An 18,067-nucleotide genomic window follows, 5' to 3' on the forward strand; every position below is an offset into this window, starting at 1 on the left:
CATTCATACGTTGTAGCTTACGAGTGAAAATTACTTAATGTAAATTTTTTTTTATCTTATGTTGATACTATATACAGTTTTTTACTGCACTTCTGTTTTGTTCAATTTTTTATTTTTAATCTTATTTTAAATTTAGTTCCATCTATACGACATTGACTATTATATATTATAACTCATCTAATAGTATCAACATAATAAACTTAATGTTGTTATATCGAAATTTAAAATATGTGAATTTAATTATATTTATTGTATACGAAAGTTACTTTTTAAATAAATATTTTATAAGCTGTATTTATTGAATTTAATAAATATAAACTTCTTGTTTTTGTCAATAATGATATTATTGACGAGTAAATATTCTTCATTAGTACATATTGTATTCTTTTTTTTTCAATTAGATCATAATAAATAGTTTAAAAGCAGTCCAAATAATCTAATACTTATGTGCTATTTATGTTGCTATATTAAATCTGTCATCATAGTAAGTTACTACAGAGAGAATTTATCACAATTATATTCTACAAGAGTTAGATCTCATAAAGTATTTCGTTATTACTGGCTCTATTCATATTTACAACTTTCTTACTAAGTTCAATAAAGTATAATAAAAGATAAATTATGTATTAAAGTTTGTATTTCTATAATATATTTGTTTTTACAAATTCGATAATATTATGTTGTGTATTATTTTATTAATCATTCTACGTTAAATTCGATATCTTCATTACAATACAATACATTTAAAATTAGTAAATTTATTTTGTACTGTTCGATTAACAAATTGATAAATATATTACTATTACTAAAAATAAATTACAAATTCATGCTTCATTACTAATATTTATATTACTTTTATTAAATTTATTTTACAATTATGTTTCTAATTTAATATTTTTTGATTTCCATATTGTAAATTTATTAAATAAATTGAATATATAATTAATCTGTAGAGAGAGGAAAGATAAGAGAAATAAAAATTTATTAATTATGAGATTTTGATATTTAAATTTTTATAAATATATTTGAATATTAAGAAAATTGCTATTACTACAGTATTATAAAATGTATAGATAAAGAAAATTTTTATAATAAATTATAGGAGTCTATATACTTGAATATTTATAAAATTAACATATACGAATGCTTTTTATTTATATTTTATATATATATACATATATATATATATATATATATATATATATATTTATGAAATATTTACAAGTTGTGTGATATTTTAAAGCTTTTAACTATTTGATATTACTAATAATTCTTTTATTATTAGGTTAGATGCAGGTAAATTTGAAATTTATTTAAGTTATAATAATTAGTCTTTTGTAAAACGCGAGAAACTGTATTATTATATTATATTATTATATTATTATAATATATAGATATTATATATTTTATTATATTTATTCTAATACATGAAATTTAATATAAATTATATTTCTATGCAATCATTTTAATTTAATGATACACTTTTTTAAATAAAATTCAATAAAGTCCAGTATATTATATATAATAAATATTTAGCCAGTCTTATTACTAGATCGTAGTGTTTTATTTTTATTTTGTCAGCTTTAATTTGAAAATTAAAAAACATATAATTTACATATATAATTCGCAATCGAAAATATACATCGAATAATTGTATATCGTTTCCTTTGTGTAAACCAATTTGACTTGGGTACTTTTTTTTTTTTTATTATTGTAACCATGCATACTATGCTTATTGTTATTTTCATTGAATGACATAGTAATGAACTGGGAACTGAAAATAATATCGACACCGTAGTCTCAAAAAGGGACTATCGCCATCATCTGTGCTCGAATACACATGCGCAGACATATAAAATGCATGCACGAACGGGAAAGAAAGAGAGAGATTGAATGAACACGTTTTTCCAATTTATTCAAGCAATTGGCGTGGAAAACGCCCTTAAAGCGTTTTCGAGCGTATTTCATTCGGTTCAATAAAAATTTACGGTACTTTGTCTTTCCGGTTTGAATGCGTATATCTTTGAAAACCAAGTGCATGTTGACTGTTGTTACACTAGTGAAAAATTCACCTGTGCAATGGTTACCTTCCCCTTTCCCCTGTCTTCCTATTATATTCAGGCTTACTGTATTTCAATCCCTATACATGTATGTATATATATATATATATATATATTTTTTCCAAGAGCTCGAATCTGATTATTCAGGGTATTATATTTTTTAAGCAAAAATAGCACTATCGCAGGTGAATTTTTTAAATTTAAATAACGCAGTATGGCTACTCATATATACGGATGCACCGAATATTCTAAGAGCTGTCAATGACTTTTGGACTTTCTATGTGTTAATGTCAAAAAAAATATCATTGTATATATTTCCACTATTTCATTAGGCTTTATTCTGAACAGTATTGTTTAATCTATATTTAAAAATATATCAAATTTACTTGCTTTGAATTTTATTGTCTATAATAATATTCATAATATATTGAACGAATTATTTGTACAAAAAATTGATATTTTAACTATTAAAATAATATTTTAATTTATTTCTTTTTTTTTTCATATTCATATTTTTTTATACAATTAATATTAATATTTCTGTCTATATGATAAATAAATATACAGTTATTACGTACAATCAGTAACATACAAATGTTATTTATCATAATACAACATTAAAGATTTTCTTAATCCTGTAAGAAAGTTTCATTTAAGAAACTTTTCATATTTAAATTATAATATGTTCCTCTTAAATTCGTTTTTATCTTTTATAAATTCGTTCATTTTAATATACGTATAATTATATTTTTATAAATAAGTAATTACTAAAAAATTACATATATTCTATACTATTTCAATGAACATTATTTTATAGATATAAAATTAACTATATCAAATATTTTTATTTAGATTAACCTACTTATGGTAAAGATGCTTAATAAAGCACCAAAAAAAAACCATCAAAATTGTATATGATAAATAAATTATTTGAAATAAGCTTGATACGATATTGTATAAACTGATGGTTCAGAAAAAAGTCATATAATAAAAAATAATAAACACCACAAAAATAATTTTCAGTCAATCAATTTTCAATTAAAACAATAATAATATGAAGAATTTAAATTAAAATATTAATAATCATAATTTAGCACTATAATACTAAATGAGGTATTAAATATAACTATTAAACCAATTTTACGAAGATATTTTTGAAGAATATCAATTATGAAAAATTCTCTCAATTTTATTTTATGGAACATTGTTTCATTTTTATTATTCTATAAATAATACGTAAATAAAATTAAAGACATTTTTAAATCTTGAATAGTAACATCATTTAAATCACATTAAGCTCATGTTAATAAGTTATTATATTATGTAAGTATAATGAAATGTAATCTCTAAAAAAACGAATGAGTATGTTGAGAATATGTATGAAATTACATAATTAAGCTAATTCGTTTTGTTTTACTGTGTTTCATTATTTGATAACATGACTAATTTTATTATATTTATTTTACCTAATTCCTGATACTCAAAATGTCAGGCATACTTCCATTTTCAGCAGAAAAAATTATTAACAGGCCACTTGGAGAGAAGAAAGGATAGCCAAGATATGAAAAAGGTTAGAAGTCGAATAAGAGTTCTAGTAGAAAATACTAGCAGTTATTATGATCTAAGAGATCATTATCATGAAGAGGCGATTAGGCTCCTGTGCCAAGATGGTTATCTTTCTTTATCGCGGACTCTTTTACATTTTTTTTTCATTCTCCCTCACTATATCTTTGATTTTGTAATAAAAATAATATATTGAGTTAAGAAGACACGAAAATAAAATTTGAAAAGTTACACAGTTTTTGAAAAATATTTACACATTTGTAGTATATATCATTATATATTGTACTTTATTGTTTCTACATTAAATAAATATTGTCTCGTTTTAATATTAAAATAATATTTCACATTTTTCATTCAATACAAATTTTTAATAAATAAATATTCATTTTCTTTTTAATATATTTAATTACATGTAAGAGTAAACTATAATTCTCTTTTAATTTCATATTATGCATTAAAAAATAATTCATCAAAATTATTATGTAATTTAGGATCATAAAGTATATAAGTGTTAAATAATTTTATTACAAAAGTAATATTTGTACGAATAACATGTTTACGATGAAATTGGATTTTATCAAAAAATTCATTAAATATACTATTTAAGAAATAAAGTATAATATATAATTACAGATTAAGTTACATTGCAAAGGATATTAGTAAGATCTCAAAAATGATAATAGTAATGTTTGGAAATTGTGGAAAAACTAGTTATCAAAATTTATCCGATTAAATTTAACAAAATTAAAGATGTAAAATTATATTCGTTTTAATTGAGTACATTTAAGATTGTATAAATATTATTGTTAGAGCTCATTCTTACAAACAATAATGAATGAATCAGCTCACCGAATTTTCTATTTCTATACATTGTCTATATCAAACGGTAATTGATTAGAAATAAATCACTTTATAATTACAAAAGCTTCAAATAACTTAGGCAATTATTTAATAATACATGGATTGTTTAAAAGATATGGTTCAGAATAGATAATTAATGTGTTTAAAGGCCTGGATTATTTTCTTTGATTTTTATTTCAGACATACATTTACATGAGGAAAATTTTTTCAATATAATAAATGTTTATAAATATTAATTTGAAAATAAATAATTACAATGATTATTCATAATGACTATTAATTCGTAGAATTATTTTATACAATATTTAAATGCATAGAGATTACTTATTAAATACAGTTAATTATTATGTGATTAAGATATATTTTAATGTATTATTTTCATTTTAAGCACATGATAAATGAAATTAATTTTTAAAAAATGAATACTTTTTTTGTTTATTTCGCAAAACAACTTGATGTGTGTTCATATATAAGGAAAATTATACTCATTTGTACCAAATATTAACATCAGTTTCTACTTTTAACTTAAAAATACATCGTTTTAGATATGTAGTTCTCCTTTAATTCTTTTCAAAAAAAAAAATAATAAATATATATATATATATATATTTCTCATGTTAACTGGCTAGAGTCCAAAAGAAGTCAAAAGAAGAGTCATGCAAAACTAAACTAAATGTATCCCCGCATTATATATATATATATATATATATAATGCAAAATTCCACGCGGTTCTAAAGGTCATTGCTATGAAATTATGTCCACAGGGAAGTTTATTAGCTTTACCCGTTGCGTTTGTAGATGGAACAACAAGCTGTGATTTGTGGCTAACAACTAGCTTGTATGCGTCTGTTTTGTAGCAATACTCTACCGGTATAGTAATGCTCATGAATCCTTTATTTTCAATGAGTTTGTTATAACCAGTGATATGAGAATTTAAACATACATACATGAATATATGTATAAGCAGATGCATACATACACACGCGCGCGATCTTATACGCCTGTGCGCAAAGAGAGGAATAGAGAGAGAGAGAGAGAGAGAGAGAGAGAGAGAGAGAGAGAAATACAGAGACAGAGAAATAGGCAGATAAGAATAGAAAAAGATATAAAGAAATATGTAGAGACAAAACAAAACTGCTATTTGACTGATCGGTTTAAATTTATTTAAATTAATTTGAAGTAAAAATGATAAATTATTTAATATAAAATATATTAATATACAGTATAAATAATTAAATTCTTTTTAAAAGTAATTTTCAGATATATATTAAGCAGATTTTACTATTTCTGAAATATTACAATGTATTATTAATAGATGATTGTATACTGTTAAAAGTTTTTAAGTACTTTTTTGTAATTGCATCAAGACCTTAAAGTAGTTCATATTAGTATATTTTAAAGAAAACTTATATAAAAGTTTATTTCTTTGAAACTATTTAGGGCGCTTTGGAAATAAAATGTTATTTTCTTTACTTTTATATCTTGTATTGAAAAATTCGTCGGTAAGAAAAAATATATTTTACGTTAGTTTAGTATCAAACTTTTTATTCATTAAAAAAAAATAAAGTTTACATATCATATGAATTATTGATTCGTACGATTATGGATTATTAAATTGCATTAATTTTTGTAATGAACATTAATAATTTTATAAAAAAATTAATTTTTCTTGTTTTATATTTGTAATAATTTATATTTGTAATAATAATTTATTAAAAAATATATTTTTTGCATAATGTGAAAAATATTCACAAATAGTTTTACGTATTTATTTTAAATGTCATTTTGAAAAGAGATACTTGATTTATGAAATTGAATAAAGAACTTTACTTTATAAATGAAAAAATCAAGTATGTATAATAAATTTCTGTATATTTGGAAAAGTAAGTGTGTAAAGAAAATGCAAATAGAAGATAGTTTTTTGTTTTTGCGGAGGTAATTAAAACTGTTAGAGGAAAAATTGAAAGAAGAAAGAAATAAAATACGCATTATATATTATGAATATACAGTCACTTGACTAAATCGTAATCATTATGTTTGATATTAATTAAAAATAATTGAGTGATTTTATGTCGTTTGTTGAATTGTTAAAATCAAAATGTCAAAATTAAAAATTGAATTCAATTGAAAGTAATGTTGCTATGAATAATTAACATGTTTATTTAAAATTATTAATTTGGGAAAGAAAATTTATCAGCCATATGAGTAAAAATAAATATAAGATATAAAATATAATAAAATATAAAATTAATAAAATATAACAACACATGATGAGTAGTTTGATATATTATCTGCAGAATGTTTCTATTTCGGTTATGTAGGTATATACATACAATGAACCAAATATTATTTACTTAATAATGTGAATTTATGCTTTATCTTCATTAAATACTTTTAAACAAAATATGTTAATAAATTTTGTTCTTAAATCAGGAATATTTTAAATTTACATTTATCATGTTTATATTTATATAAAATTATATTTAATTTTGTTCAAGAATGTAAGAAAACTCCCAGCTCATTAAACATCTGGAAAATTCGAGATAAGAGTTCCGAAAAAGGCGAACTCTCAACTACTCGAGAAATAACATTCAAAACGCGCCTCGGATTATCTAAATCTAAACAATTCAGTAAAACTTCTGGTATAATCAAGTCATAAAAATATAAGCAAAAACCACCTCGTCTTACATCCGAAAAAAGGGATATTAAAGACAACGCTGCACGCATACGCTGTTGTCAAACCCAAAGCTACATGTGGCTCGGATAGTGAAGCGAGAACGTGCCAAAGAAGTCCCCCTCTCATGGTGGGAATGCAAGTAAGAAGCGCTCTGATTTGAGCCGTCAATAATGAAATGATCAATTCGATTGAAGACGTTAAGAAAGAGGCGCTCTGATTGGAAATGCCAAGAAGGAGTCAATTCGTAAAGACCACGCGATAGCCGAGAATGCTTTTAAGAAAGACGCCAGCAAGGCGCACACAGGAGTCTCTTGTCATCAGAGAAGCCGGCAAGGCTACTTCTCCAAGGGAACGCCAAATAACAAGAATGTAGACATACACGGTAAAGGCCGATTAAGAGGCAAAGTCTAGTCATATCCAACTCACAACAAGTGCAAGATAAGTGCAAATCAAATCATACATTCGCCGCAGTGCAAGTAAACATTGGTGCACAAGGCACGACATAATCACAACCTATAAGGAGCCGTTCGAGGCACAACCTGCAGACATCACTAGCTGCCTACAAGAAGACAAAATCTGCAGAACTCACGGATAAAACGTAAACAATAAGATGTTCAACGTAAGCAATATGACGATACCAAGACAAATTCAAGCTACTGCCACTTGTCACTGCACAAGGAAGCACGGGGGTTTACGACCTTTTTCTTCTACGTGTATAACACCACCACCACATGCATTACATATAGAGGACCAGAAGGCTACGCCCTTCTATCCGTACATGCAACGCACATTACAGCTCTATATGGTAATACAAAACTCAAGAAACGAAGGCATTCAAACATAAACTAAAAATCATTATAATATAACTAATGCAATTATCGTAATAAACTACAACAAATACCAACGCTATTTATTATTGAATACATGCACTATCATGTCCACTTGCCCGCAATCCTCCCTTCCACCATCTGGGAGTTTACACCTAACTTTAGATATTTGGCCCTCCTAGCCCGGTACTCTATTTTTAGACAAATTTATTTATATTTAAAATTATATTTAAAATTAATATTTATATTTTCATATAAAAAAAAGTCGTAGCAATTATGATATATGCCTATGTTCAAAATAAATCCAACAATTCGTAGTTAAAAGCTGTTAATCGTAGTTTTTTTTTTACCATTTTACACATGCCTTTATATTCAACGCTATAATCTTCATCTTTGAATACAAGCGTTGAGAAAAGTTAAGATTCAAATTTCTAAAAAAATTATCTTAAATAAACATCATGCTGAATATCATTAGACAGGAAAAATTAAATTTGAAAATAAAATATTGAATAAAAAATTGATATTTACAAATATGCTTAAAATTGAAGTATTTCTAGAAATAATGTAAGAATCATATAAAATTAATATAAATATGATTGATAAATATAACATAAATTCATAATAATTATATATTTCTAGAAGAAATAAATACCAAATAAATATTGTATTATTAGAAATTCTTTGGATAATATAAGTAATCTTGTAAATGAATGAATCTTGTAAGGTATAAAGGTTTTCAAAAGCATTAATAAATTTGAATGATCTACCGAATAAGTAATATTTTAAAGAATGCAATCAACTTGTCTTTTAAATAAGTGAATTTCAGTTACTTTCTCTCGAAAACATTAAATTAATATGCAATTGTATCTTAATTATAAATATAAAATTTTTTTCACATGATTCATATATTTATAAACACACCAGTATTTTTCATATCTCCATTCATCGATATCTTTTCATGTTAATATACTAAATAAATCGTGGATGAATCTCATTAAAAAATAAATTATAGCAAAAAAAAAGAAATTCAAAATTCAAAATTCAAAATTTTTTAAAACAATTAAATTATAGTATTTTATTAAACATGCGTCTTGATTGACCATAAATGTCAGTACTATAAACTAAATAATGGAATGTAATTGATTTCACAAGAACGTACATAAATTATTAATAAAATGATTTAAATGGTATATATAATCATAAAAGTTGGAAGCTTTAAAAAGGTAGAATTCGATTAGTACATTACGATTTAATTCAAAATGAAGTATTGAGATATTAATATCTATATTAGTCTCTAACTCTGAGATAGAAAACTCAGAAAAAAGAAAGAATGAATAGGATCTTTCATCTTTTCAAACTGTCTTTAACTTAAGCAAAGGTTTCACTGAACTTAAAGAAGTAACTTTTCATTTCAGCTTAGAAACTTAGAGGCGCATTTGAGTTCCAGAAGCGATATAAACATTAATTAAAAATAAGATTCTAATTACCGTTTACAATTTTGAACCGAATGCTACTGCATAAACATTACGAAAATTCAAGTTCCCGCATTAAATTCAATAAAATATAATTAACTTATCGTAATTATATAGTAATAATCTTATCGAAATATCTACAAAACACCTTGTAATAAAAGAAAATATGTATTGTTATTAAAACTTTAATCAAATTAATTACATTTTCAATATATTTCTTACAGCTTGTATTTAAGTCTCGAACTATATTATAATTAATTATTTTTAATTCATTATATATGCCAATGTTAATATATTGCAAATAAATATGATAAATAATAAATCTTTTATAAATATTCTAATTTTTTCGTTAATATATTCAAATAGAAAATAATTTCAGTATTTTTAAAGCTTTTAATATAACAAGATTGAAATTGGTATTTGTGTTTCAAAATCTCAAACAAAAATCTTCAGAAAGATACTTTATATTTAGATTAATTAATATATTAAATTTAATTCTTGAAAATTTGAATTTAACTACTTATACGTATATTATTCAGAAGTCTTTGCACCGATAATTTATTATTTATGCTCATTCAAACTCAGTGTATTTCACTTTACATAGAAGAAAATATGATTAAGAAAACAAATGTTGAAAAACAGTTGCAGAACAGAGTAAAGCTAAAGAGAAAAATATAATAGGAAAAAAGTATTAGCATTTTCATTATTTCTTACTGAATTTATTGTCTTAATAATTATTTATAATTTCATAATAGAAAAATATGCGACTATAGTTATTGAAACGACAGTCTCTTGAGTGTAATTTTATATCAATTATATTCTATGTAATTTACTTTATGCGTATCCTAGTCAATTATTTTCGGTAATACTTATTATTTTTTTCCTTTTTATATATTATTAAATTATATGAAAGCTTCAAGAAATCTGAATACCGAAATTCAAATCGTACAATTATTATATAAATTAATAATATAGCCTAAATAGTAACAAAACTCATCAATTACCAAAGAGTTTGTATTACCAATAGTATTAGAATATTATTAACAGGTTTAATTAACAGATGATATAACTGGTGATAAATTTTAACAGGTGATAAATAATATTAAATTACTCTTTTTATATAAACATATCTTAAATCGTTTTTTATGTTTTAATTAAGCTCCAAATACTGTTAAACCATACTATTAAACTACATTATAAAGTCATTATTTCTGTTGAAATTCATTATTAATATACATAATAAAAACTTTAATCTTTTACTGTGCAGATGTATACTATTTTATACATTGTAATCTTCATTGTAAAGCTGGAAGTATTTAATCTTCCATATATTATAATTCATTAAGTCTTAAAAGTAAGATATTTTATTTATATATCATTATATATTCTTATTATGGATGCTACTTTAATCAAAAGAACTTAGTAATAAATAAATGCAAAATCAATAGATGTAAAAGCCAATGTATGTGAATATTTCAAAATTTAACATGCCAATTGAGTTTATGTATCTACAATCCTTTTATAGATATGCTTTAAAATACTAATTATTATCATAAAATAGAATTGCAAATTATCAATTATTATTATTATTATTATTATTATTTTTTTTTTTTTTTTTTTTTTTTTTTTTTTTTTTACGCGATTTAAATTACGTTACGTTATTAAAGCAACTTATATTATATTAATGGATAGACATTTTATGTATTTATCTAAAAATATAATTTATATAATCTAAAAATATCAATGTTTGATAAATTTAATAATATTAAAATATTTTTTGTCTTTATTTATAGTATATAAAAAATTTACATATACATAGTTTATTTGACAGAATTCCTTTATTACAATGAAACAATATAATTGTCACTTCTTATTCATTGTAATTCGTAAATGTTGATATAAATACTACGAAATACAAAAATTTATTATATAGATTATTTTAAAAATTTTGTATATTACGTGTTTAAGATATCCACATGAAAAATAGTATGAAATCGAAAATGACTAATCCGATATATATGCATGTATATACCGTACGTGAATTTATAAAAGATTTGTCAATAATAATTCATCGAAATAAATGGCTGCAAATTATTTAGAAACATTTTCTTTTAAATATGTTTTATTCCGTATTTACTAACTTTTAAATAAACCAGAATATTTGAAGCATTATTTTCACATTTTTAATATAAGACTTAATTTTCGAAGATAAGCGCTTAGCCCAATTATGAGAATAATATTCATTGTCAATGAAAATTAAATTATTTATATAATTTTTATATCATAATTATATCGATCACTAATGATCTAATATAATTTTAATATTTGATAAATTTTTCTTCAATAAACTGTTGATAGTATAAACAATTTTTGCATTTTGTAAATTTATTTATTTTTTTATAACATTACATTTTAATATTAATCTCGAGTATGAACAAATTTTGATTACTAATGATAAAGAACAAATGAGTTAGTTTGATCAAAAATACAAATGAATATAATAATTTAAATGCAAACGGCTTCGTAAAACTTTAATATTCGTATCGATTGACGAAGAGTTCATTAATATAAAAGATATATCAATGATTTGAGAAAATCCTTTAACGTTTGTGTGGCGGACGTTTCTTCGGCTTTGCAAGAACTTTTAATCGTGGACTGCATATTGCTTTCAGTGCAGATGGTGACACGCTGAAGGCATTCTTCTTCAGATCTGTTTCTAAACCCAATGGTCTCACAACAGACTTTGCCAAGTTTATAATTCTAGTGCTTGCTGTCAATATAAAAACATTCTTATAATAATGTGTTCTCAGATTTTAATATTTATTTCATTTATTATACCTGAACTACTGGTCGCTACATTATACATTTGTCTTGACTAATACATATTATTATATATATTTAAATATTTGAATATTTAAATATTTTATAACGTTTTTTCGCATTATATTATATTTAAATTACTCCTATATTTGAAATATACTAAATATATTTAGATGTTCATTATATCTTTATATAAGACTATTTTTATTAATTATTTCAGAAGAAACGAATATAGTATCATTAAAATTGGATTGGGTCAAAGATACGAAGTTTTTATGCTGATGATTCAAGAAATGAAAATCAACAGTTCCTACGTTTCTAAGGACGTTGCACGTATTGTGAAAGGTAAACCATGAGCCATAAAAATGAAAGATATCAATGAAATTTCTATATTTTAAATACTACCAAATGAGCAACTTAATTTTTTTCTCCAAATTTAATGGATTGCAAGAATCTATAATAATATGTCTTCGATTAAATCGGTCACTCAAATTTTTTAATCAGAACTCTTATGAATGTTCACAATCTTTAGCTAAATTCCTTAAATAAATAAAAAATAGACGCTAAGTTGTTCTTTGTAAATATCCAGATGCGAATATCAAGTCATAATGAGTTCAAAGATTAAAAAGAGCTTAATTAGTATTCACTGCAAAACAATAGAAAAAAAGATTAAGAAGATAGAGACAGGGAGAGCGAATGGAGAAACTAACTGTAAAACAGACTTTTTGTTAGAAGCATCGAAACTTTAAACTGTGAACTCCATGGGTTCTTTGCGAGAGTGTGTGTGTGCGTGAGAGAGAGAGAGAGAGAGAGAGGGAGAGAGAGAGAGAGAAAGAGAGAAGAAAAGAGAAAACAATTACATCGCCTGTTCGCGTAAACAATCCCCAAAGAAAATACGACCTTCTCAATTAAAGCTCGCTCTTCGTTGTTGCCTCTCGCCCTATTTCGCTAATTCGATTCCGTAATCTCCTTGGATCAAAAGATAAGTAAAAGAAGTATATATTATATTTATAGAGGAAGAACTTATTAAAAAATATTTTAGCATGCAACATTTAAAAAAAAATAATAATAATAAATATAAAAACAAACAATCAAAAATAGTTTTTTTTCGAAAGCCTACGCATTGTATTATGTACAATAATTTCTTATTTTAAATAAATTTACATATCAATTTAATCATTCCCGATTTATAATATTAAGGTAATAATAAAAATAAATTATTTTTTATTTTCAATATCCTGTATTTAAAGTTATTTTACAAAAGAGTTGATTTAATGATTTATAATAAGCTACTGTTAAGAAAAATATAAGAGTATACACAAAAAGATTTAAATTCTAATACGTTTACATATAGTAAAAGAAAAAAGTAGTATTTTTAAGCGGAAATTGAATTGAGTAAGAAAAAAATACAATAGTAATGCAGCTAAAATGATATCAATTTTAAATAAATGAATAGCTGGAAATTGTATAAATGAAAGGATTTTAAAAATATTAAAAATCTTTTAATTATGTATAATAAAAAATATCTATCTGATAACATACATTAACTATTTACCTCTATTTATTGTTCTTAATACATATATTTTATAAAAAGTATTATTAAGAAAGTTTCAAAAATCTATAAGTAATATTTCTCTTATTGATTATTGTATATAAATATTATTTGTTTAAAACTATAAATTTTAAGTACATTTGAATTTATAGTGAGCTATAATATACTCCGCAATAATACCTTAATTAAAAACTTAATTTCTTCTACAAATAAGCTTAATTTTATGTAAAAAATTTTGAAAATTAGTAAACCAAGAATAACACAATCACTTAATACTAATAAAACTTGCGATCTATTCAGTTATTTTTTAGTTACTTAAGAAATATTTTAATCTTATCGGTTTTCAATTTCTTTATATAATATTATTCTACTAATTTCATATTTAAAAATATTTTTATCAAATTATCTTATAATAATGAAATACCAATTCGTGTAAGTTATGATCATATTCATTAATATAGCTTTTATTAACAAACTATTTCAAAGTGACAATTACAATAATGATCTATTTTTTTTATAATATTTATGAAATAATAGATAGAAAACTCAATTATCTCCGGATAATAAATAATTTCTCTAAAGTATACAGTTTATATTGATTTCATTCTATAGATTATGTATATTCTATCAATTATACAGATATTTTAATAATTTTCTTCCTTACATCGTTTTAGCTCGTTAAATTTTGTTCGAAATTAAAGTTTAAAAAATATATATATTTATTTATTATTATGGTGCTTGCTATAATGTCTTATATTATTAAAAAGTTAATTTTGAAATTATTGTAGATCTATTACTTATCCCAAATCTACAAACTATCTGTATAACCTTATTTTAAGTTAAGAAATAAAAATGAAGAGATACTAATTACCAACAATTGTATTTTGTACTTAACAGTTGTGCAAGTTAATCTAGTAATTCCTATATCCAATGCGTCCAATGAAATTAATCAATTGTTTGTTAAGTTACGGTTATTATCCGTTAATAGAATTTTGTTGATAAAATTTCGTAAAATAGAACGTTAGGGGAAAGAAAACGCCAACCAATGATGTGTTGAGTGACGCGTTGATTAATCAAAGTAAAGAATTATAATATTTTACCTACTATAGTATTAAGGCAATTTAATCGATATGCAGAATAAATATTTAAAAAAAAAATACTTTCATTAAATAAGTGAATCATTATAATTATATAAATCATATTTAAAAAAAAATTGTTTTTATTAACAAAATATTTTAAAATAAAAATATATATTTCTTTTAATAATATTTATATTTTCGACATTATGAATAAGATTTTTACTGGAATAGAATTTTCAAGTTGGTATTTAAATATAAAACAAAGCATTTCATTAAATAATAAGTAATGTTTATTGTATATACATGTTTTCAATTTTCATTAAACAGATATTTTAACTTCGCTTGAAGTTATTATATAAAAGAATGGCAACATTTTCAATAAATTATTGGATTGTTTTTGTTTCGATTAGAGAGTGATAAATTATAATTCTATGAATAATATTAAATGTAAATTTATAAAATTCTACTTATCTATTTAACCATATAACTAAAATAAATAGTTTAATCAATTTTATCATATTGTAAAAATTTTGTAAATAATTGTGTTCGAAAAATTTTATTTGTTTCAAAGTATTTTTTGCAAAAATAAATTAATCATATATAAATTTGAAATAAACAATTACATTAACTGTAATAAGAGTTGTGATTTTTAATTGTGAATATACGATTTGATAATGTCTATCTAATATAATCTTATATATGCATATAATCTTAAAACATAAATAAATTTATTATACTTTATTGCAGTTAAATTCCTTAAAATATATTACATTTCCGATGCCTTTGTTCCTATTCCCATTTATTTTCAGCTTCGAAGATATCATCATTCGATGACACTAATCAATTAAATAAAGGTTCCGACATTCTTAACGTTTACTCAAAATACTAATATAACTGAAGTATGATAAATACTTACCCTCGATGAGCAGGGCCATGGGATTTACTCGTCCAGGCACATTGAAAATAGGCTGTGGTATGTCCTTCATTTTTGCTAGATGTTTCATATGTTTCGTAATCCTATATGTTAAAGCAGATTGTTTCACAGAAAAAGGATCTGGCATCATAATTGGATGCAAGTTGATTGGCTGAGCCAATACATTCAAACGTTTCAAGCTATACTTTTTCTTCTTCGTTGGTTTCTTCGGTTATGCATGCATAGAGAATATTTAAAAAATTTTCTAATGTCTATTCTGAGAAGACATAATTACTATAATACTATAATACTATTTATTAATAAAAGTTCTCCTTGAAAAATGATATTCCGGTAATTATAGATATTGATTTAAAGAAGTAAATTAAAATGAAGTTTAAATGTAATTTCAATTTTTTGTTAATTCAATAATGAATTCAAGAATGCATTACAAATCAGATTTAAATTGAAGTGAAAATTCTAATATTGAAAAGTCTATTTTTAGTTCGAAATATGCCTATCTGTCTATAAATTCTATTCTATAAATATAAATCTATATTATGTAATACCGATTACGGAGAAAATGATTTTTTACTGTAATTTTTTAATTATTGAAAGTTATTACATTAAGAGTCTGAGTATTTTAAGTAACTTTGAAAGAGTTTTTCTCAAAATTGTTTTTTTTCTTTTCTTTTTAAAGCCCGATACGAAAAATTAGATAATTATTCATTAATTTAGTTGATAATGTAATTGCAGTCGTAGAATTATATTAATTATTAAAGTACACACACTTTTAATATTAATATATTATCAAAAATTCTGTAAATTTTAACGTAATTATAACGGGAAATACCAAAATATTTTTTTAATTATTAGATACTTTTATTTCCTTTCCAAGGCAACAATGAATGAATATCTAATTTTATGAATTTAAATCATTTTGCAGAGCAGGTTATTTGAATTATACGTTATTGTTATTCGTATTACTGATAATTAATATAAATATTTTTACATATTAAATGGTATATATGAGGCATTGTTTTTAAATAAATTTTTAGAGGTATTTTTAGATAATTTTGTTTTTCCTACAAATATTGTAAAACATTGATTTAATATCTGCACGATGGCAATGATAGATACGAGCTAAAAATAAAATAATATTAGATTAATTTTAAATAATTTGATATATTCCTTTTAATAAATAGAAATTTTTGTATGCACATTTAAAACGTTTAAATGCCGTTAAACAGTAATATATTTAATGTTTTGCATCCTGGTATTTAATACTACTTATATAGATCATAATTTTATTGACTGATACTAATCTGAATTTTTATTTGTTGTATTCGGTATTTTAGAATTTATATGTAGAAAAATGGTTTCGCAATTTTAAGTTTTAAAAGCTATTATTATTACTTTTATTGGAGTGCAAAAATTATTAAGTAAGTATCAAATATTTTAAATATTGCTAAATAATTTATTATGATAGTATGTATGTATATATATATATATATATATATATATATATATTTATAATAATAGAAGATATATTTATTGATAATGAAGTCATTCTAAAATCAGACTTAAAATTGTATACCCCTTGTAGCAAAGATTTCAATTGCATTTAAGTATTAGCACTTGTGTTAATGAAAGAAGGACGACACAACAAGTCCATCAAGTTAATAAGAATCCATGTGAAAAAGCAGATTCTCATTAGTACGCGAGAATGTTACGCAATGTTAAAGTGCGACAGGCAAGTAAGAAGTGAACTCGAGATCCGTGAAATTAGCGAAAAGTACACTGAGTCAATAAAGCGGAGCGAGGTGTAAGCAAGTCCCGGAAGATTGTAGCGCAAATAGGTAAGGGCGAAAATTTGAAAATAGTCGGAGAGACTAGGAAAGTCCGTGGCAGTAAGTCAAGTGGATAGGATGTGAAGGCGCAGGAAAGGAGAGGCAAATAAATAAGAGGTCACGGTGAATGAACATGTATGCATATACATATATACATACCGGTGGTTGCGGTTGTTCATGAACTCGCTTCGGTGCCGCAAGCTTCTTCAGGGCGCTATTGTGCCTTTCCCAATCCCCGGGACTCGCGAGAGCTTTGTGCAATTTTTTTCTAATCTTCCTTCTACGGGCAGAGCACGTACAACGCCACCATGATGAAACGAAAAAATTCAACTGTAAAACTTTCAAATCAACTACAAGAAATTCTCTATCTCCCCCCCCCCCCCCCCCCCCCCCCCC

General features: G+C 23.7%; 1 protein-coding gene across 1 annotated transcript in view; it reads right to left on the reverse strand.

Annotated features, from left to right (window-relative positions):
- Positions 1 to 12,060: 12,060 nt before the first annotated feature.
- Positions 12,061 to 18,067, reverse strand: part of Theg (Testicular haploid expressed gene) — a 6,302-nt gene continuing 295 nt past the window's right edge. Inside the window, exons 2-4 of the mRNA XM_011496056.1 lie at positions 17,831 to 17,951; positions 15,828 to 16,050; positions 12,061 to 12,230 (exon numbers count right to left, since the gene is read on the reverse strand). Coding sequence (XP_011494358.1) covers positions 12,061 to 12,230; positions 15,828 to 16,050; positions 17,831 to 17,951 — 514 coding nt within the window. The remainder of the gene's footprint in view (positions 12,231 to 15,827; positions 16,051 to 17,830; positions 17,952 to 18,067) is intronic.

This window comes from Ceratosolen solmsi, unplaced genomic scaffold (genome assembly GCF_000503995.2).
Source record: "Ceratosolen solmsi marchali unplaced genomic scaffold, CerSol_1.0 scaffold11, whole genome shotgun sequence".
Taxonomy (NCBI): domain Eukaryota; kingdom Metazoa; phylum Arthropoda; class Insecta; order Hymenoptera; family Agaonidae; genus Ceratosolen; species Ceratosolen solmsi.